The 21,110-nt window shown below is 39.2% G+C and overlaps 1 protein-coding gene across 2 annotated transcripts; it reads right to left on the bottom strand.

Annotated features, from left to right (window-relative positions):
* Nucleotides 1-339: 339 nt before the first annotated feature.
* Nucleotides 340-20,861, bottom strand: rrh (retinal pigment epithelium-derived rhodopsin homolog). 2 transcript variants are annotated; one of them, XM_023279014.3, is made up of 7 exons: nt 20,584-20,861; nt 17,170-17,360; nt 9,807-9,906; nt 6,724-6,877; nt 5,160-5,328; nt 3,791-3,969; nt 340-659 (listed from the first exon to the last, which is right to left on the bottom strand). In XM_023279014.3, exons 1-7 carry the CDS (start codon nt 20,693-20,695, stop codon nt 554-556), a joined length of 1,011 nt encoding a protein of 336 aa, XP_023134782.1. In that variant the 5' UTR covers nt 20,696-20,861; the 3' UTR covers nt 340-553. The 2 variants fall into 2 exon arrangements, with proteins under 2 accessions (XP_023134782.1, XP_035808159.1); XM_035952266.2 differs by lacking the exon at nt 20,584-20,861 and adding an exon at nt 18,479-18,539.
* Nucleotides 20,862-21,110: the final 249 nt, after the last annotated feature.

Genomic DNA, 21,110 nt, shown 5'->3' with positions numbered 1-21,110 from the left:
ATTCAACACAGTTCAGAAATGCTTCACTGTGTTCACTTGCTAACAGAAGCAACCCACGCCACTATGTAGGTACTGACATCACTTCATTATGATGACTCACTTGCTACATCACTTGGTAGAAATCAGAAAAAAAAATTGTATCTGTGGTTTAAACAACTTTTTAAAAATTACACTTTAGACAAAGCATTTTTGTAATATCTTTTGGCCCTACCAATGCTAAAAACATACACATTTAATTTCCCCTTTAAGAGTGTAGAGCATATGAGAGTACTGTGGGTCTTTTCAAGTACATGATATGAGCCTGTCAAGCAGTTGAAGAATGCAATCCATACACAAAGGTTTTCATTGTAATTTTGTTATTGAATCAACTGGACTATAAACAATTACTACAGTGTAACAGCAAGTGGAGTTTACACAGTAAACTCAACAGTGCATCAGGTTATTCAACAGATACACATCAACAGTAATTAATCTTATATCATTACAGCCATATCTATAGATGGTCTTCATGCACCAGTATATTAATATCATGTCATACTGAAGAAACCTCATCTCAATGGGTCAGAGGTTGTTGAGAGGTTGTCATGGGAACCTGGGTGTTGATGGTGATTCGCTGCCTGGTTTGACATCGAATCATTCCTATGATGGCTCTTCTGAAACTACAGGAAAAATTAGCACATTAAAATAACACAGAAACAATAGGTCTGTGTAGACTCTCAGTCATCCAGGTCATGTCAATCGTAGGAACTCCAGTACAAATCAACTGGGCTTCTCTTGTAGGTTGTTGAAGATGCTTCACATCTCATCTAAAAGGCTTCTTAAGTTCTAACTGACTAATGGGGACTTCCAGAGTATATAGTCACTTCAGGTCACATGTCAAATGGCCTATTAACAAGTCAGGACTCACATGTGTCAAAGTGTGAATAGTTTTGAATCTAGGTGGTCCACCAACAAAAACAGCAATCATGGTGGTGGAGTTACCAGTTTACATGACCACAGATTTGAATCGGCCATGTCAGGAGTGACTCCAGATGTTAACGATCGTGAAACTTTGTGGGGAGAAACCCTATTACTGTGTTTTAGGTGCTGATAAGTGGTGTTGCAGACCCCCTCCACTGTTTACAGGTAGACAGATAGATTAAACCTTAATTGATCCCACAGTGCAACAGCAGCAAATAGAAGAACAGTTTAAATAAAAAAGAGAGCAGCACACAATGCACACAGTGCATAGATATAAATATTTTCTCCTTCGAGAAGAAAAAATACAATATTTACAGCAAAATTCTTATGAAGTTGGACAGCATCATTATTTATTATTGTACAGTTTGTAAGCGGGTGAACTGAACTACTGGGAGCAGGCTTGATTGTAAAGTCTGGCTGCAGCAGGAAGGAAAGACCTGCGGTATCTCTCCTTCAAACACCGCGGGTGAAGCAGTCTGTCACTGAAGGAGCTGCCAAGTGACGTTACTGTTTCCTGCAGGGAAACAGTAACATCATGACCTCCATGATAGATAACAGCTTTGTCATCATCCTCCTGTCTCCCACCACCTCCACAGGATCAAGGGGGCAGCCCAGGACAGAGCTGGCTTTCTTTACCAGTTTATTTTGTCTCTTCCTGTCTGCAGCTGTGATGCTGCTGCTCCAGCAGACCACTCCATACATGATGGCTGATGCCACCACAGAATCATTAAAGGTCCTCAGAAGTGCTCCCTGCACCCCGAAGGACCTCAGTTTTCTGAGCAGGTGGAGTCTGCTCTGATCTTTCTTAGAAACTGCATTGATGTTAGTAGTCCAGTCCAGTTTCTTATTTAAGTGAACACCCAGGTACCTGTAAGAGTCCACAATCTCAATGTCCGTTCCCTGGATGTTCAATAGTGTAGGAGAAGTGTGTCTGTTCCTGCTAAAGTCCACCACCAGTTCCTTGGTTTTCACCACACTGATCTCGAGGCAGTTCAGCAGGCACCAGTCCACAAAGTCCCGGTTGACTTCTCTGTACTCCTCCTCATAGCTGTGGTACTCTTCCCAGCTTCAGGCTCAAGTTGAAGACATGCTCCACAACTCTGCTCAGCTGATCTGCGCAAGATTTGAGGAGCCTGGAGCTGATGCCATCTGGACCCATAGACTTCCTGATCTTCAGTCTGCTCAGTTCTGTCTTCACCTGGGATGTTGATAGGGACAAGCTGGGGCTGAGTGCTGGTTGTGAGTGTGGGGCCCTGTGGGGGAGGGGAGGTGTGATGGTAGGAGAACTGTGGTGGAGCCACAAGGAGGGGGAATACAACAGGGTGCAGTCAGCAGGGGGTGCAAACAGATGCATTGGTGGCTGCTGCAGGGTGGACTGGTCCGGGGGAGGGGTGGCTGGCTGTTCAAACCTGTTAAAGAAGGTGTTCAGGTCATTCATCCACTCCTGGTCCGGTCTCAGTTCAGTCTTGGGGTCTTTGTGGCCAGAGATGGTTTTCAGGCCCCTCCAGACCCCGCTGACATTATTCTGCAGCAGCTGATCCTCCATCTTCTTCTTGTAGCTGCATTTCCCCTCTCTGATCTTCCTCCTCAGTTCTCTCTGTGCAGACCTCATCTCCTCCTTGTGTCCTGACCTAAAAGCCCTCCATTTGTCCTTCAAGAGAGCCTTTATATCAGAAGTAATCCAGGGTTTGCTGATGGCAAAACAGCGTACAGTCCTGGTGGGCACGGTGTAATTCACGCAGAAGTTAATATAGTCCGCGATGCAGTGAGTGAGGTTGTCGATGTCCTCCCCATGATCCTCACAGAACACTTCCCACATAGTCATGTTGAAACAGTCCTTGAGAGCCTCCTCAGCTTCCTCGGACCATCTCTTGACTGTGCAGGTGACAGCTGGCTGTCTGTGTACCAGAGGTTTGTACACAGGAAGGAGGTGAACCAGGTTATGGTCGGATTTTCCAAATGGTGGAAGAGGAGATGATGTATGTGCCTCCTTGGTGTTGGCATAAAAAAGGTCCAGTATTTTATTGCCTCTGGTATGGCAGGTGATATATTGTGTGAAGGTAGGTAGTGTGGACGATGGAGAGGCATGGTTAAAGTCCCTGGTAATAAGGAAGAGGGCTTGTGGGTGCTGTGTCTGCAGCTTGGTTGTTACTGTGTGTAGAACGTCACAAGAAGAGTTAGCATTAGCAGAGGGGGGAACGTATTAAATAAACCCAGGACTCACATGTCTCAAGGTGGGAATTGTTGTGAAACCAGGTGGTCCACCAACTATGACAGTAATCATGGTTGTGGAGCTGCCATTTTACACAACCAAGGATATGTATCTGCCATGTCAGGAGTAACGCCAGATGTTAATGATGGCAAAACTTTCTGGGTACAGACCATATCACTGCATTATAGGTGCCTGATAAGTGGTGTTGCAGACCCACTCATCTGTTTAGAGATGGCTGTTCTAGTTTGACATAGATGGCTTCCTTTACTCCTCTCTCAAACCATCTGTCCTCACACAACAAAAGGACAATAGATCACAATAAAAGCACATTATAAAAAATACACAAAGAAGTTAAAGGTCAATGTTGTTAATGGTCAATGGCCCATGTGAGCTGGATATATTCTGTAAGTCCCCATTAGTCAGTTACAACTGAAGAAGCCCCTTGGATGAGATGTGAAACGTCTTCAAGTACCTACAAGAGAAGTCCAGTTGATTTCTACTGAAGCTTCTATGAACACAGAAACAACCCTTTTCATGCCGCTGAACAGCTTATCACAAGCGCATTATAATTAAGCACACATATTGCATCCTCAGAGCATAAAGGCAAACATGACTCACTTTTTGTTGGCAATAACATAAATGCACGGATTGTAAAAGGTGGAGGACTTGGCAAAGAGTGGAGCGATAATAGCCATGGGAGCAGGGATGGTCTTGGGGTCACCAAATGATGCCCAGAGACACACCATGGAGTATGGAGACCAGGCAACCAGGAACATGACAATCATTATGATGGACATCTATTGGCAACAAACATAGCAACACAACATTCATATAATATAGGCTGAATACAGTTTATCATATGAAGAAGTGAGTTAAATTATGGAGATAAACATATGGGTAAGAAAAACAAAAACAAAAAAAATGCCATGCTAAAACATAAAAATTACAGTCAGGGATCCAAAGACCCCTAGAGGTCCAACATGCTAGTGCATCTTGAAAAATTTGAGCAACATGAAAAAGCTTATTATTTTCCATCACTTATTTAAGAAAGTGAAGATTTGATATATTCTAAAATCATTATACATAAAGTGAAATATTTCAAAATCAGAAATCCCATATCTCCAAATACTATAATAGTTCATTTCCAGAGAAAATTGCTATTCAAATACTATTATCGGTCTAGGTAAGTAGACACAACCACAATCATGGGAAAGACTGCTGACTTGAAAGTTGTCCAGAAGATGATCATCAACATCCTGCACGAGGAGGATAGACCACAGAAAGTGACTGCTGAAAAGACTGACTGTTCACAGACTGCTGTGCATGTATCAAAGCCTATTAATTGAAAATAGACTAAAAGGGACAAGTGTGGGAGGAGCAAGCAACAGAGATGGCCGCAGCCTTGATAGGATTCTCAGAAAAAGTTCTTTCAAGAACTGTGGAGTGCCTCCACGCCATGGCACCTTGATACAGTAATTTTGTAGTAAAGGAGCCCCGACTGCAAATATAAATGAAATTACTTTCTAGACGTTGGACATTTTTGTACTGTAAAGCCTTTTTTTGATTCAGGAAACACTGTAATGGTTTGAGATACTGGATTTCATGAGCTTTAAGCCATGAGCATCAAAATTAAAACAAAAAGGTTTTCCACGTTGTCATCTTTGGAGATGCAAGTACGGCATCCAATGGACACTGAATTTGTCAAACTTCCAAACCCCCCCAAAACAAACAAACAAACAAACAAACAAACAAACTACCACAGTCACGTCTCCTGTGGTTACAGTGAACATTGCAAGTATTTCACAAGTAAATAATTTCCCAGCACTGCACCGAGTAAAAACACTGATTATTCGACTTATAATTAATAAGAACGCTGAACAACTTTGTTCAACTGCTACAGTGAGGAACTACACCCTACCCACTTGCCACTAAATGGCACTCTGACTCAATGACAGCAGAGGTGGCCTGAAAATTGTACAGTTTTTACCTTGGTAACATCCATCTGGTCTGACCAGTCAGTGTTGATGCTGTCCAGACAATTGTTGGCTTTATATCTCCTGACAGTGACTGACACATTGTAGTAGCAGTAAAACATGACAGAGAGAGGAACCACAAAGTTCACAGCAATCACTGCCATAGTGTAGGAGATGAAGGAGCTGTGGAGAAAAAGCAGTAGTAGTCAAGTGTCTCCATACACAGCAATATACGTGATTGTGCTTTATCTTCAGGTTGGCACCATGTATTAGTCATTGTTATAGCTAACAATGTTTTTGTCAAGACTAATAATTCAAGTTAAATAGTTTGTCCTTACTGTGTTGACATTTAAATATAGTATTATCAAATCAGCTGCACATTTACATTACAATCTTAGAAAACAAATATCTGCACCATATGCACATGCATATTTTCACTATATATGACATACATTATCACCACTTCATAGTATTCACTATAATATATTTTCCACTGGCAGGGTACTATTCATGGAGGGGAATTACTGGATTGTCTTACTGTAACTGCCTTACTATTAACTTTTTATTACATTTATTGACAATCAAGCTGCCTTTAAAACAGTTTGGCAAATGTAGTGCTGTTCTGGTAGATGTGTATGGTTTTTGTTCTAGTTTTGCTGATAATGCTGCTGTACATCGCATAGGTGACTGCTCTGAAAATTAAGGTTCTCAGATCTCACATGAACTGATAAAGGGCTTATGCTAAGACATTCTTTACATCTGAGCAGCAAAATCTGATATTGTATATTCAGTTTAAACAAAAAAAAAATACTGCTTTGCAGGTGCATGCCTCCAGAAACAAATCAAGTTGTTGATCATGCCTAAAATGCCAAATGAACCTCTAAGGCAAATTTGACGAGATTCTGTGTGGGCCTTCATGAGCTATCATATGTACAAGAATTGGATGGACATAGGTAGCAATGATCTTGACTTTTCAGCTTTGAGCAACTCAAGATCAAAACTGACTAACCCATGTTAAACTGCTGTTCACAATGAACCCTTCTCCACTTTGGACTTCAAAGTTCTTGTTTGAATATCTGCTACTACTACCAAGATCTGCACCCGCAACTAGCTGAATCCAAGCTCCCGCCCTAGGCTGCTGTGTGCACCGTGCCTGAAAACATAAAGCTGCCACTATTATTGCTGGCACAGAGACATGGAAGAAAATCAGACGGACCAGAAAGGATGGACATTGCCCATATGTGGACAATTTGGGCTGTCTTATTGAACAAAGTAGCCAGTTAAGATGTTTTATGTTATTTCTGGGTTATTTCGGTCGGCATTTATTTCCTGTGACTTGGTAATAAGCATTGGTTGATTTGGGTGTGACTACTGCATTGCCATTTTTTAAATATATATAAATACCGTTAAACCTTAAGGAAGCTAACAGAAAATACTAGCTACAACAGTCCAGTCACAAGTTATAGAAATTAGTTAAGGCAGTCATAATGTTTCTTTAGTCTTTAATATTGATTAATTTACTTAGTAATATACATAATATTAGTGTTATTAAGCATGTAAAAATTTCTGGAGACTCACGCATCATTTTGTCTCCAGTTGATGGTGCACGTTGCTCCAGTGGGGTCAGGGGCATACCCAGCCCAGCCCACTATAGGCATGGAGGACCAGAACACAGCATTAAGCCATGATGCCAGAATAAGGGAGTTGTATGATTGCCCAGTCATTTTCTGCCCTGGAAAGAGAAATGGCATGTACATAACCAAGGACTGTAAGGAAAGTCTGATGGTCTGATTTCTGCTGTTTTTACCTCTCCCCTTGTCTCTTGTTTGTCACCTGTGTCTCTTTTGTTTGAGACTTGCAGATTCAGATTTACACCACTTCTCTGTAATTGCTTTTTTTTAAACCAACAATTTTTTTTATATATATATATATATATATATATATATATATATATATATATATATATATATATATATATATATATATATACACACACATATATATATGTATATATAAAACTGTTGCGTGACTTCTTTGGCTCTTTGAGATTAAGGGAGTAATTAATCTATCTGCACTCAGATACAGACAACCACTTCAAGGAGAACAGACTCAATTTTCCATGTCTCCCAGCTAAAACCATTGTCTTTATCTGTTCCAAATACTCAAACACCACAGCATTGTAACATCAACATTTTGTGGTGTCTGGAATAGTGTAGAACAAACATCTACAGTATATCTACCACTATTCTTCTGAATCATTAGAGTTGAATACAACTGTGTCTTTCTGTGTCCCAATACATTTGTCTAAATCATGAGTTTAACGTTATTCTCTGTTAACTTACTCAATGATTTCTGAGTTGCTTCAAAAGCAGATGCACGGCACAATTGTGTGATTCACTTCTAAGAGTCACCTTGATTTAGCAAATGCTGCTACAAAACACTTTACAAGGACAGATTTGGACTTTGATTTCATAGAAGTAGCGGAAGTAAACCCCCAAATATTCAGGAAACCTGAAAAAAGACCATTGCTACTATGATTACTACATTTTCTTACCTATCACAATTCAGCTCAGTGTAAGTTGTGCGTTTTGTGATATACAAATTGCTGCTGCAACCCAGCAATTTTCTGTAAGGGACCGAGAAAGTATTCTGTCTATCTCTCTCATAAAGAAAATGCACTGTAGTAAAAGTATTGTAAAAATTGTAAAAAGTACAAGTGAAAGTACTCTGTCATTAGATTATTATTACTCATGCGTTAATGTAAAAGCACGATTTTACTGCTGTAGTAGCCTCTCATAGAATTGCAATTGAGAATTGTTAAGAATCAGAACTCATAAGCAGAACTGGAATGAGAAACCCTAAACTGTAAATGATATCCAGTCTTTGTTGTGTCTCAGATGTTGTGTGCTCTCTTCTTTCCTCCTTTTGTGTGTATGTGTGCGTGTCCACCACTGTTGACAGGTAGGTATGTTTATAAATGTAGCGACCAGATCATTCTTCAGCAGTTTAGCATAGTAATGCTAGTGTTGTTTTTATCAGGTGAAAATGGCTTGGGTGGTCATGTACACCACTGTTGATGTCGCTGTCAGCTGACTGGGACCGCTGCTGTTTTGTGTCCAGCTGCTTTGTCTCCGGCTGCTGTGTGGAGACACACAGCAGCCGTGCCCTTTGCTTCCTGATGTTCATCTTCCCAGTTTTATTTGTTTGATGGTGCATTGCATGGCATACCAATGAATGGCATGGCCGCATGATTTGGCTGTGCTGACTTCCGTTTGCTTGCTGCTTAGCTGACTGACTGCTTAACACGCCAGATTCACATTGACTGCATGCACCTTGTAGAACAGAGTTTAAGTTCCTTTTAAGCGTGTGATTGAAGGACTAATATTGTTTTGGTTTGGATTAATTGTTTATAAAAAATTATTTATTCATTTATTTTGTTTCATTTGGGCATTTATTATTTTGTAAAAATTGTGTAGTTCAATCTGAAGCCCGCCCATTTATTATATTCTCTTTCTTTAGTATATATTGTTGTATTGATCTGCTTGTTTACTCCCCATTAATTTGTTTTATCCTTTTTAGTTGCTGAAGGAAAGTTGGTGCTGGTGTGGTGACCCAGGAAATGGTATCCCCCTCCTTTGTGTGTGCCGTGCTTCCCTGGGAATTGGTTTTCCTCACCACGAGTATGAGTCACGTGTGCATGAGTGATTTTGCTTTCTTTTGGTGGATTCCTCTCCCTGTCCAACTGGTAAGCCTCAGCATCTGATTAGGTTGTTTTGGTTTTTTTGTCCTTGGTATGAATGGTGTGCCCTTCTTTTTAAAAAGGAGATATTTTAAAGTTTGATTGAAATAAAATATTTTATTGAACCTTGGATCCACGTCTCATGCCACATTGGTAAAACAAACCTGTGTGCTCCCAGTATTGGAGAAGGATAATTCTCTGGGTGGAATTTCCAGAATGACATTGTCTGGCACCTAAATCCTATTCAATTATCCTAAGATACTTTAATGTACATCATGTTGTTGGTGTTCATTTTGGTGACCCTGTACAAATTTTTGCCTCAGTTTCCTGTTCTTAGCTTACAGGAGTGGCACCCGGTGTGATATTCTGCTGCTGCAGTCCATCTTTTCAAGGTTCCACATGTTGAGCGTTCAGACATGGTACTCTGCATTTCTTGCTTGTATAAGTGGTTATTTGAGTTACTGTTGCTTTTCTATCATCTTGAACCAGTCTTCCCATTCTCCTCTGACCTCTCACATCAACAAGGCATGTTCATCCACACAACTGCTGTTAATTGGATTTTTTTTTTCTCTTTTTCAGACCATTCTCTGCAAACCCTAGAGATGGTTGTCTGTGAAAATCCCAGTAGATCAGCAGTTTCTGAAATACTCAAACCAGTCTGACTGGCACCAACAACCATGCCATGTTCAGAGTCATTTAAATCCCCTTTCCTCCCCATTTTGATGCTCGGTTTGAACTTTAGCGTACCATGTCTACATGCCTAAATGCATTGAGTTGTAGCCATGTGATTGGCTGATTAGCTATTTGTGTTAACAAGGAATTGAACAACTGTACCTAGTAAAGAAAAGGTGAGTGTATATATATTGTAGTCTGTTAAACTGCACATGCATACACGAAAAACAGAGAATCTGTAAATGAATACCTATGTCTGGTCTGCAGATGGTCAGGTAGCGATCAATGGCCACCACAGTAAGCAGGCCAATACTGGCCATGCCAAAGAAGATGTTAAGAGCTGCATAGATCTGGAAACAAAGAAACACACAGAAATGTACATTTCCTTTTAATGAATAGGCTATCTATCTATCTATCTATCTGTCTGTCTGTCTGTCTGTCTATCTATCTATCTATCTATGCTGCCTGACCAAAAAAAAGTTGTACACTCTAATATTTTGTTAAACTGTGTTTAGCTTTGAGTATGGCACTCATTCGCTGTGACATACCATTTCAATAAGCTTCTGCAATGTCACAGCATTTGTTTCTGTCCAGAGATGCATTAATTTTTCACCAAGATTTTGAGTTGATGATGGGAGAGTTGGACCGCTGTGCAAAGTCTCCAGCACATAACAACGATTCTCGGTGGGACTGAGGTCTGAACTCTGTGTAGGACAATCCATGTGTGAAAATGATGTCTCATGCTCCCTGAAGCACTCATTCACAATGTGAGCCCCAATAATCCTGCCATTGTCTTCCTGGAATATGCCCATGCCATCAGGGCACTCCATTGATGGAAAGACCTGGTCATTCAGTATATTCAGGAGTCAGCTGACCTCATTCTTTGGGCACATAACATTGCTAAACCTGACTAACACCAGATGATAACCCCAACCCCCACAGGCTTTTAGACATTAGCCATGATGACTGCATCACTTCATCTGCCTCTCTTCTTACTGTGATGCGCCCATCACTTTGGAACAAGGTAAATCTGTACTCATCAGACCACATGACCAACCACATTTGTTCCTTGAAGATGATAGTTCATCACTATCCTTCCAGGGTTTAATAATGTGTTGGATGGTTCTTAACCTGATATTAGTAGCTTCAGAAATCTCCTTAGTTGTTTTCTTTGCTTGATGCAGGCCAATAATTTGACCCTTCTGAGACAGATTAACATCCTTTCCATGACCATGGGATATGTCTTCTGACATAGTTGTTTAAGAAATGAGAAGCTCCTCACTGCATCAGTTAGGGTAAAATAAGTTGTTGCCAGCTGAAACGTATTCATCACTGCAGTAATTATTCAATGTAAGGGTTAGGGTTAAGGTTAGGGTCACCTATTTGCTTAGTTAAATCCAAGTGGCAACTTTTCATTTGGGCCAGGCAGTGTATCCATCTGTCTGTCTGTCTTTCTATCTATATAGAGATACACACTACCGGTCAAAAGTTTTAGAACACCCCATTTTTTTCAATTTTTTTCAATTTGAAATTATGCATGTTAATGTCTCATTGTACTCTGAAATGAAAGTTCTGTCATAGCTTTGACTTATGTTTTGGGTCATTATCTTGCTGTAGGATGAACCCCTGACCAACTAAACGCATACCAGAGGGTACTGCATGGCGCTGCAGAATGCTGTGGTAGCTGTTTTGCTTCAGGGTACCTCGCACTCTGTACAAGTCACTGACCCTGGACCCTGATGTTTGACAGTTGATGTCACACACTTTTGCCTACTTGACGCCATACAAAGATTTAAAATTTTGATTGATCAGTCCATAATACCTTCTTCTAGTCTTCAGTAGCCCATTGATGGTGTTTCATGGCCCAGGCAAGCGTCTTTTTCCTTTTCTGTTTTAGCAAAGGCTTTCTCGCTGCAACTGAACCCCTCAAACCTGCAACTCCAAGTCTTCTCTTCACAGTTAAAAGTGAGACTTGCTGACTATAACCACTACTAAGCTGTGCTTGTAGCAGTTGTCCTGTGAGGTGCCTATCATGCAAGCTGTTGACTCTGAGAAACTAGTCTTCTGGCTCTGTTGTAGCGGTCTTCCAGACCTCTTCCTGTCAGAGTTTCCCCCAGTTTTTAAGTGCCTTTTGATGGTGAAGATAACTGTACTCAGTGACACATTGGCTTTCTTCACAATTTCTCTGCAGGAAAGACCTACATTTTCAAGTGTTATGATGGTCTGTCTCTCTCCTATTGTTAATTGCATTTTCCTCACTGTTTTTGTAGCAACACACTATTTTCTGCAGTACAATATTGTTCAAATAATGCTTTCAAGCATATGGTGTCACGGTGTGTTCCAACACTACTTTTGTGCAGACAGAGGGAGTTGTAAGTAATCAAGAAAAGCTGGGACACCTGTTGGATTTTTTGCACCAACTTCCAAGGTTTGATCAACCTCCATTGCTGCAGAACAGCTTTAAGTTGTTAACCCATTGTTATGATTCTGCTCCTGTCCTTTCTCCCTCTTTCTCCCTCTTTCTTTCTTCCTCCTTGTTTTTCTGCGTCTATTTTGACCTGTCTGTCTTCCTCTGTATTTGTCATCTCTCTCTCCCTGTTGCTCTTGCCCGTGTCTCTCTATCTCTGTCTTTCTCTCACTCTCCTGCTCTCACTGCCTGAACTGCTGATTGCTGGGATGAAAGTCAGCTGTAACAATCAGCTCACCCAACTCACCTGTTCTCCACCTCACCTCCAGCTATTTAAGCTCTGTGCTGTCATTCACTCCCTGCCGGACCATTTACTCACATGCCTTCATGGACTCTGCTTTTGGACTCTGCTTTTGGACTCTGCTTTCGGACTCTGCTTTCGGACTCTGTTTTCGGACTCTGTTTTCCCTTCCACTGGATTTCCCTCACTTGGACTCAGTTCTTCTTTTGGATTCTCACTAGCCCTGCTTTTGTCTCCAGCCAGTAGCTCCAGTCTTGTCTCCGTTCACCCCAGATTTCCTGAGCCTGCTTCCCTGCCCCTTCTGTTGTCAGTTCCCCCCATTTTGTAAGTACCCCTCCTTAGCTTAGTTTTGTTATTTCAGTTTAGTTTTGTGATCTTCCGTTTTTGAATTCATAGTGTTTGTTAGTAGTAGTTCGGTTTAGTTTTGTTTCCTCCCAGTTCAGTTCTCCATTTATGTATTGTTTTAGTTTCCTGGTTGAATAAAATTCTTCCCTTAATTCACCTGTCTGCCAGTCTCCCTGTGTCTGCGCCTGGGTTCTCCAGCTCCCCCTGTAATACCCATTTCTTGTTTCCTGAAAAAGGGCTTTTGTATAATTCTGAAATGTACCTTATTTTTTCAGTTTTGTATAACCTTACCTTTTTTTAACCTCTGGCAGTTCACCACTTACCTCTGTACCATTTCAAGCTTTTCATTGGACTTGAACTACTTGAATTTCAATAAAAAACTGGAAAAATTGGGGCCTTCTAAAACGTTTGACCAGTAGTGTTTATCTACTGTATGTATTGAATTCAAGTCAGGTAAAATACTTGGTCAGGTCACAGTATTTCACTTGTTCTTCTCTAGAAACTCCCTATGTGATTATTTTGGTAGTGTGCTTTGGAACAGAATATTTGTGTTTTAAAGAGAAAAAGTACAGCAACACAGCCCTTCCAGCAAAGAGCAGCTGAAAAACATATTCTTTAAAAAATGGCGTACTACCTTTACTTAGAGTTCCTACTGCAATGTAAAAAGTGTATTTAAGCTGTATTTGAAGTACAGTACAGTTTCGACTCATTGATCTTTCTGCTTTGGTCATGGCAGTTTATGTTTGTCAATTTTATCAACTTGAAATTACAGTTTGTCCCTTGAAACCAGTATTCTAATTTCTGCAAAATACAAAGACATTTTGCTTTACTGCTCTGTTAGTTTTCTGCATCTGACTTGATGACATCCATGTTTCTTTAGAATTTTCTACTGCAACTCAACCAGAAGAAATCACAATTTTATCAGGGATTACAGAGTACAGGGGATTACATAATCTGGAAAAAAGGAAACTTTAAACTAACTTTCCTTAAAATTCTGTTACAGTGATACAACCTATTTATTTCAAAGGAATGCAATCATTTAAATACACAAAGTAAGTTGCTATCCTAGGATAACGTTATTTCTTTTACACCGACAAATCAAAGAAAAGATGGTTTTACCTTAGCTGACATGTTTCAACTGCAACTGCAGTCTTCTTCAGAGCGTCATCCGACGTGTGCTGACGTGTCCTTTTTATCAGGTGACCGGTCTGACAGATCTGTCAGAATCTGTCAGACCGGCCACGCTCCCTACCGTCCGGTGGTCTCTCGCTCTCTGGCGAGCTGCTCCATGAACCGGGACGAGGGGGCCTACACCCTCTCACATACCTGGGATCCCATCCTCCAGAGACCACCGGACGGCGGGGAGCGTGGCCGGTCTGACAGATTCTGACAGATCTGTCAGACCGGTCACCTGATAAAAAGGACACGTCAGCACACGTCGGATGACGCTCTGAAGAAGACTGCAGTTGCAGTTGAAACATGTCAGCTAAGGTAAAACCATCTTTTCTTTGATTTGTCGGTGTAAAAGAAATAACGTTATCCTATGATAGTTAACGACAAAATGAACATCACCCAAATAAAAGTTGCTATCCACCATCATGATGTCTGAATGGGACATTTGCTATTGTCAAGCCGACTTTCACAGAGAATCCAGTTAAACCAGTCGCATTACAATTACTTAGTACTTCTTATTTTGGATAAATCTAATAAATTGGTCCAACAATTCATTTTTTCAGTGTGTGAGGCATGTATTTTCAGTGTAGTGAATCGAAACTGTTTTTAATTTGATGGTGAGAGCAAATATCCTACTGTTAAACCCAGAAGTAATGAAAATAATGCAGTGTTACAATTTGGAATCAGTGGACTGCTAACAAAAGCCATCTTGGGAATTTGCTGTCAAATGGCCCCAATTTGGTTAATGAAATTCCCACTGACAGAACATGTTCGTTAACAACACACATTCTGTTAATTTGTATTGTTTGTATTTGGATAAATGTATCATGGTAATAGTTGTCTAAGGTTTTCCTTTTGATGTTTGTGTGAATATAATTCAAAGCTGATTTGAGGTCATGATTGGCTGACTTGACTCAACTGCCTGTTTTTATTTGTTTTATTATTGCAACGAATAGTAATTCCGTTTATTTATAGTAATGCAATAACTTGAATGAAGCCCATCCTGGCTACATGAATGATGCATTGTGCTCTCATGTATTTCACAGACACACAGTAATATTTAATAGTACACACCTAACTGGATCTGTACTGGTTCCTGCTCTCCTCCTTGTTCCGAGCACCTATCACCTGTTTGGTTAGAATAGAGTATTCAATAAATCAGATTTACTGGGCTGCTATCAAATAGTATACGCTTTGTTATTCTGTAATAATGAGTGGTCCAGAAGAAAATTAGCTTATTTCTATGTTTGCTTTATCCATTTACAGGCAAAGTTGATATCCATTTTTAGGACTTTGGAGAAATTTTGTGTAGTTTTCTAAGTTTGTGCACTAAGTCTGACAGTTAAACCGTGGTAATTGTCAAACCTGCAACAGGGCTATAACACTGAAATGGCAATGTTAACAAAACATTTAATTCTTTAGTTAGTTCACAGAGTTGGTTCTTTGCACATAGCATGTAAACATGACAAAATATCTGCTCCCTGTTTCTTTCCCCAGGCTACTGTCCTCAGCATACCCTGCTTAAAAAAATCCATTATCTGAGCCCATTTTATTGTGTCAGCCGGCAAAAGCAATTTCCTTTTTTTGGTGAATGTTCTGTGTACCACTGGTGATGGGTCTTCTCTTTCTAGCCATGTTTCAGAAATGAGTGCTAGATACTTTCAGTTGTAACTTCTGCCTGCTATAGGTGATTTTGCTAGCCGTGTCAATATAGATAGGATGACATATCTGTATAGAGGATATATAACCAAGTTAAGTTAAAGGTAAAAAAAATATACCTTCAATCACAAGAGTAGAGAGTTAAACTTGGCTGTCATGCTTGTTCATGTTTTTGGCAAAATTCTGTTATTGTTTTAATGGAAATTGAGATAGAAATCTAGTCTAGTTTGAAAATTTTTTACTGCAAATAATGATAAGTAACAAAATTGACACACACTGAAACATAATGTGGACTATCATGCAGGCTACTGTGACAACTGTGATGAAAGATTAGATAAACACGCCCAACAATCAAAGAGTCTATTGTATGCCTAAGATGAGGTTTACTGAAAAATATATGATATTTGGGATAAAATTTAATTATTATTGATTTTCTTATGTGGAAAACTGACACTGAACTATGCTTTCTGATGTAGTGGAGAACAACCTTTTGAGTGTCCCAACAGACAGTCATTGAGATACCCTTGTCACTAAAACACAAAGAGGGGGAGTGTGTTAATACTGTACTAATCACTTGTAGCAAAGGGACATAGCCCTCCTTTTCACTGCAGATTAGCATCATGTGGCTCAATATTACTGTGCAATATTAAGGACTGAGGGATAAAATCATAATCTGCCAATGGAATTTTAACACGTAACCCACTGCAATGCAGCAGCTGAAGTGAATGTGCAGTACTAGGCTCACAGGTTTTTTCTTAAGGCAGCTCAGACTAAGTAACATTAGTTAGTGTGACATTTTTATTGGGTTTAGAAAACAGACAGGCAAACCTATCAACACTAGAGCCTGACAATAAATGCAGTTTACTATATTGTGCCTGTAGATATACTAAAATACTGTCTGACAATGATTTGCAGTCTGCAGAAGAGCATTGTTTTAGCATGATAATGAGCCACAGCACACTATCAAAATCACACAGAAGTTTCTGAAGAGGACAAAAGTGAGAAAAGATTTCAACCTCTGTAATAAAAGGTATATAGACTTGAGTTTAATTGAGGTCCAACTGCACTGTGAAAACTAGATTTGAGATTACATGGAGAACAATAATTTTGGGTGAATTTCTGACTTTTACTTGTGAATATTTGTCATGTATTGTCTTACATTTGGGAGGTACATAATGCAAATGCAGCATTCTTCTTTTATAGATAGTGAGCACAGAGAAGGTAAAAACAACTTATAATACACAACAGAAGTGAGCAGACACTTGCACAATGGCACTTAAATGTCAAATAATTCCATATTGTATCACTTCTTAATAACTGCATTATTTCTAAGTTGATAGAGTATTTCCTTTTATCAACAATCAAAAACAAATGGTAGACATACAAAGTATTGAAAAAATCTAGACTTTGACACACTGAATTTTAAATAAGGGCAAATACTGTTGTTTAACTCAGAACTAATCTAATTACTGTAAGGTAATACAATTTTGAATGATTTGCCATTCAAATGATATAACACAGAGATGTATTCACAATTATTGTATACTCACAATGTATTGTGGTTCAGAGTTAATCTTAACAAGTGCAAGGTTCTCATCTTACACGGAACTTGTTGGTGTGGGTCATCAGTATTAAAAATTCCAATTTATACAAGTGAGGACATTCCATTAGGTGCAAAAGTTTGGTCAACTGTTCCGTAAATGTTAAGACACCTTACGTTCTACCCACCTGACAACCGGTGTAGCCAAATTTCCAACTGCCATGGATGTCTGAGGCAGCTGACATGGGGTAGCCGATACCAGCCACTCCAATGTCAGTAAAAGCTAGGTTGATTATTATGAAGTTAGTGGCTGTGCGGAGCTCCTTAAACTTCACGAACATTAGCAGCACCACAATGTTGCTTGTTAAACTGATGACACCTAGAAGGAGAAAAACAGCATAGGGTTACACTGTGTAGGGTAGTAGACATGGAACATTTCTAAACAGAAGGTGGAGATAAGAAAACAGATAAGTACTTTAAGCTGCAGTTACACTAGTAGTTCAGAAGGGGACATTATCAACGATAATTATCATTATTCAATAAGTGGAATTCCCAATATTAAAATTAACTTTCTCTGATTTGCCTCTTTATGCACGTTTTAATCTAAATGTTAATGATACTTAAACTAACGTAACATTAAATGAGCTGACCACTTGCAACACAAATAAAGGGAGGAGGAGAAATGGAAAAGGATATTAGTCATAGAATAGACCTTTATCAAAGCAGATACAGTATTTTACTTTAAACACAGTTATCATGCAAATATTATTATTTGCTGTATTTCATTTGAATAACTGCTGAAACAGAGACCTCAGTAATGTTATTAGTTCTACCTATATTATTCCTGATATTGTAAAATATATGTCTGTTATTTAAAATGTTCACTTCAGGATTACAAACAATGATGATTGAGCTAATGCAGGCCAAGTTATAAAATTCCAGTTAGAAAGATTTATTCAAGAAGTAAATGCGACATCAAGTAAAAGATAAAGGTAAAACAGAGAAGAAAATACAACCTGAAGATATTCATAAGACAAACATGTCTCTCCAAACAAAACTAGTGTTCTGGGTTTTGAAAAGAGGTCATAGTAAAAAAAAAAAAAAAAAGTTTTAGAATCACTGCGCTCCAGTTTTTAGACTCAGATTCATTCAGCTGACTAAACAAAGCTAAAGTGCTGAAGGATTAAACAGCTTTCCTACCGTGCTTAATATTTCACTGTCTTAAAGATCCTAGATAGCACAAATTTAACATTTGACGCATATTGGCCATTGTCCACAAACATCCACCATGGATTTAGTTCTGTCACGGGCCTAGCCAACCCCGCCCCCTTCTGGTCACCCGCTCCATTGCCGGTGTGTCGCTGGTCTGTGAGACTCTCTGCAGCGTCTGATCAGCAGATTAGGTGCAGCTGTGAGAGCCTCACACCTGCAGCTCATCATCAGCTGCTATATAGACCAGCTTCACATGGCAGTGGATGTGGGACCATACTGCCTTACTGCCTTGTCTCCAGCTGATGAGATGCCACCGCAGCGCTGAGCCACTGGAGCAGCCTGTTTCCCCCTGCCGTCCTTAGTGGAAGGACACGCACCCCTTTTGCCCTAGTCGAGAGAGGGCGTGGACCTTCCCCCCCCGGACTGCCCTGATTGGCCGGCGTGAGCCCACTCTCCTGGAGCCTGACTTCTGGCCATAGCTGGCTTGTAGTTGTTTTGAGTAAGTTTTCGTTAATATAGACCTGTTTTAGTTGTCGCCCTGCCTGCTGCTTGCTCTGTGGGCACTCACCTTGGGTTCACCCCCCCGCCAAACCTTCACAAGTTTTAGACTAACATTTAAAACAACATAATACATACAACCCCACTTCAAAGAAAATTAACAAACAGTAAATGAATGGCTGTTTTGTCATTGTCTATACACATATATATATCTATATCTATGTATATATATATATATATATATATATATATATATATATATATATATATATATATATATATATATATATATATATATATATATATATATATATATACACACACACATATAAATTGCTGTTTTTGTCAAAGAAGTCTTGTGTCTTCTAAGAGAGCACATAGTTTCAGTTTCTTGTCAGAAAGAGTTGTCTGACGAGAGGGTAAAGCTGTGAATGTATTTTTAATGCAATACAAAATATAAATAAAATATCCTAATGTTAGAATACACTTTATTCAACAAAAAAAAAACAAACAAAAAACTATTACACTTTCTTCTAACTGGAACTTTTTTTTCCCAGTGGCTAAAATATGTTTTGTTTTGATGCTGTCATCCACAGCAGTACACTGACCACCATACTGTAGGTAATACATTGACTATGTATAAATAATTCATACAACCCCTTGTAATGGCCGCACTAATGAATGTATCAAATGGGCCCAAATTAAATTATCTTGGAGGAGTCAGCTGCTATAGTCAATCGTAATCACTCACAAGAAGAAAATTTGATCAAGACAGCTTTTTACATCACCAAAGCTGATAATTTAAGCTGTTGTACGTATATTTTTAACCCGGCAGATTTTGTGTTATTTCCAGAAAACCTATAATAATCTATAAAAGAAGAAAAATGCATGATTGTTTCTTTATATCAAAGATGCATGTATGTCTATGATTCCATCAGAAAATTAGTTATAGGAGTCACTGGAAACTCAAAACTACGATGATATGCATGGTCTTTCCTAGCATCAGGAAACTTTTGCTTTTTGTGAACTTTATGCTCATGACTATACGTGTTTCTGTATGCATCAATATACAAATAGAAATACTCCCTCTCTGAACAGACCAGTGGTAGGTAAAAGTCTCCCATCTTGTTCTAGATTTTCTAAAGCCTGAAAACAATAGGAATGACAGCAGAAATGTTAGGGCATAGTGCTCTAACAATGTTGTCAATAAAGATTTAAAAGGTTATCAACAACCTATGCTATGCCTAAAACTATGTTTTAAAAAAAAAAAAAACACCTTTCAGAAGAACATTCTGGGAAGTGAAAATCAAAAAATTCTCCACTGAAAACTCATTACCAAAATTTTGTATGGTAATACACCCAGAACAGTTTTAGAACAAAAACAAACAAAAAAAAAAATACTTGTTGGGTTAATTTTTGCATATGTAACACTTACTATTTAATGCCCCATGTCCCATGTATGTCTTTACTTAATTCTCTTAGAACTCAACGAAATATGTAATTGTAACTGTTGTAAATTTTGTTTACTGTTTATTGCGGTATTCAACACTGTCAGATGACAGGGTATATGTAACATATGTTGAAGAAGACCATACAATAAAACAAAAATACCAGCTGCTTTTGACTGGTAAGTAAATACAAGAGTGAGTGCTTACACCCAAAGTTTAAGCACATACCTTCAGGTTTTGTTAGTTCCCTCAACAGTACTTTGAATTTCAACATTTCCTTTCAGATCACTGTTGGCACTCATTTGTTGGCTTTGTAGTGTATATACAGTGACAGGATGCAGGTTCTTTTAAAATTCCACAATAGCAAGCAATACTATCCATGAAGAGCACAAAGCACAGAAATATCACTGACATGTAACATGATTGGCTGTTACAATTAGTTACCTGCAGTAATAAGATATCCAGCCACTATGTTGTGCTCCAACTGGGTAAAGGCACTTTTTCCCCCATACGGTGCAACATCATCTGAAATATTAAGTCTAGATCCAATCCCCATTTTTGAAGATGTCAGAAAAAAACAACAAAAAAAGTAAACTTAAATGAAGCGAACAGCAAGTATTGTTTTTTTTAGATCCTCGATTATAGAGAAGACCACCAGAAAAAAGTGCAGACAGGTAGATTGCGAAATTATGCCTCTTACTAAAATCTGTAAGGCACTGTTGTGGAGAAGTGCAGGGTGAGGGAAGGAGGGGGGTATGGGATTATTACATATTTCTGTCCTTAGTTAGCATGCTGCAATCTGTACGTAACACTGGCAGCAAGACTCCACAAGAGAGGATTAGCACTCACGTGGAGATGCTTGTTGCCTGCAAGCTGATTTCTGACCAGTAAGGCTTGACATTGGAAGGCTGATTTTGAGTGAGAAATATGTCAACTGAAGACTGTTTCTTTCACAAAGAATATACTCTGGA

Source organism: Amphiprion ocellaris, chromosome 20, assembly GCF_022539595.1.
Source record: "Amphiprion ocellaris isolate individual 3 ecotype Okinawa chromosome 20, ASM2253959v1, whole genome shotgun sequence".
Taxonomy (NCBI): Eukaryota; Metazoa; Chordata; class Actinopteri; family Pomacentridae; genus Amphiprion; species Amphiprion ocellaris.
This window is presented reverse-complemented; position numbering and strand designations above follow the sequence as displayed.

Bases quoted from the DNA above. Each gene is read 5' to 3' on its own strand.
- rrh (XM_023279014.3), bottom strand. From the start codon at position 20,695: ATGGGGATTGGATCTAGACTTAATATTTCAGATGATGTTGCACCGTAT. The intron at 9,907-17,169 runs GTGGGTAGAACG...CTTTGTTTCCAG, and splicing joins TTGGCTACACCGGTTGTCAG to ATCTATGCAGCTCTTAACAT. The intron at 660-3,790 runs GTGAGTCATGTT...TTTTTCCTGTAG, and splicing joins TATGTTATTGCCAACAAAAA to TTTCAGAAGAGCCATCATAG.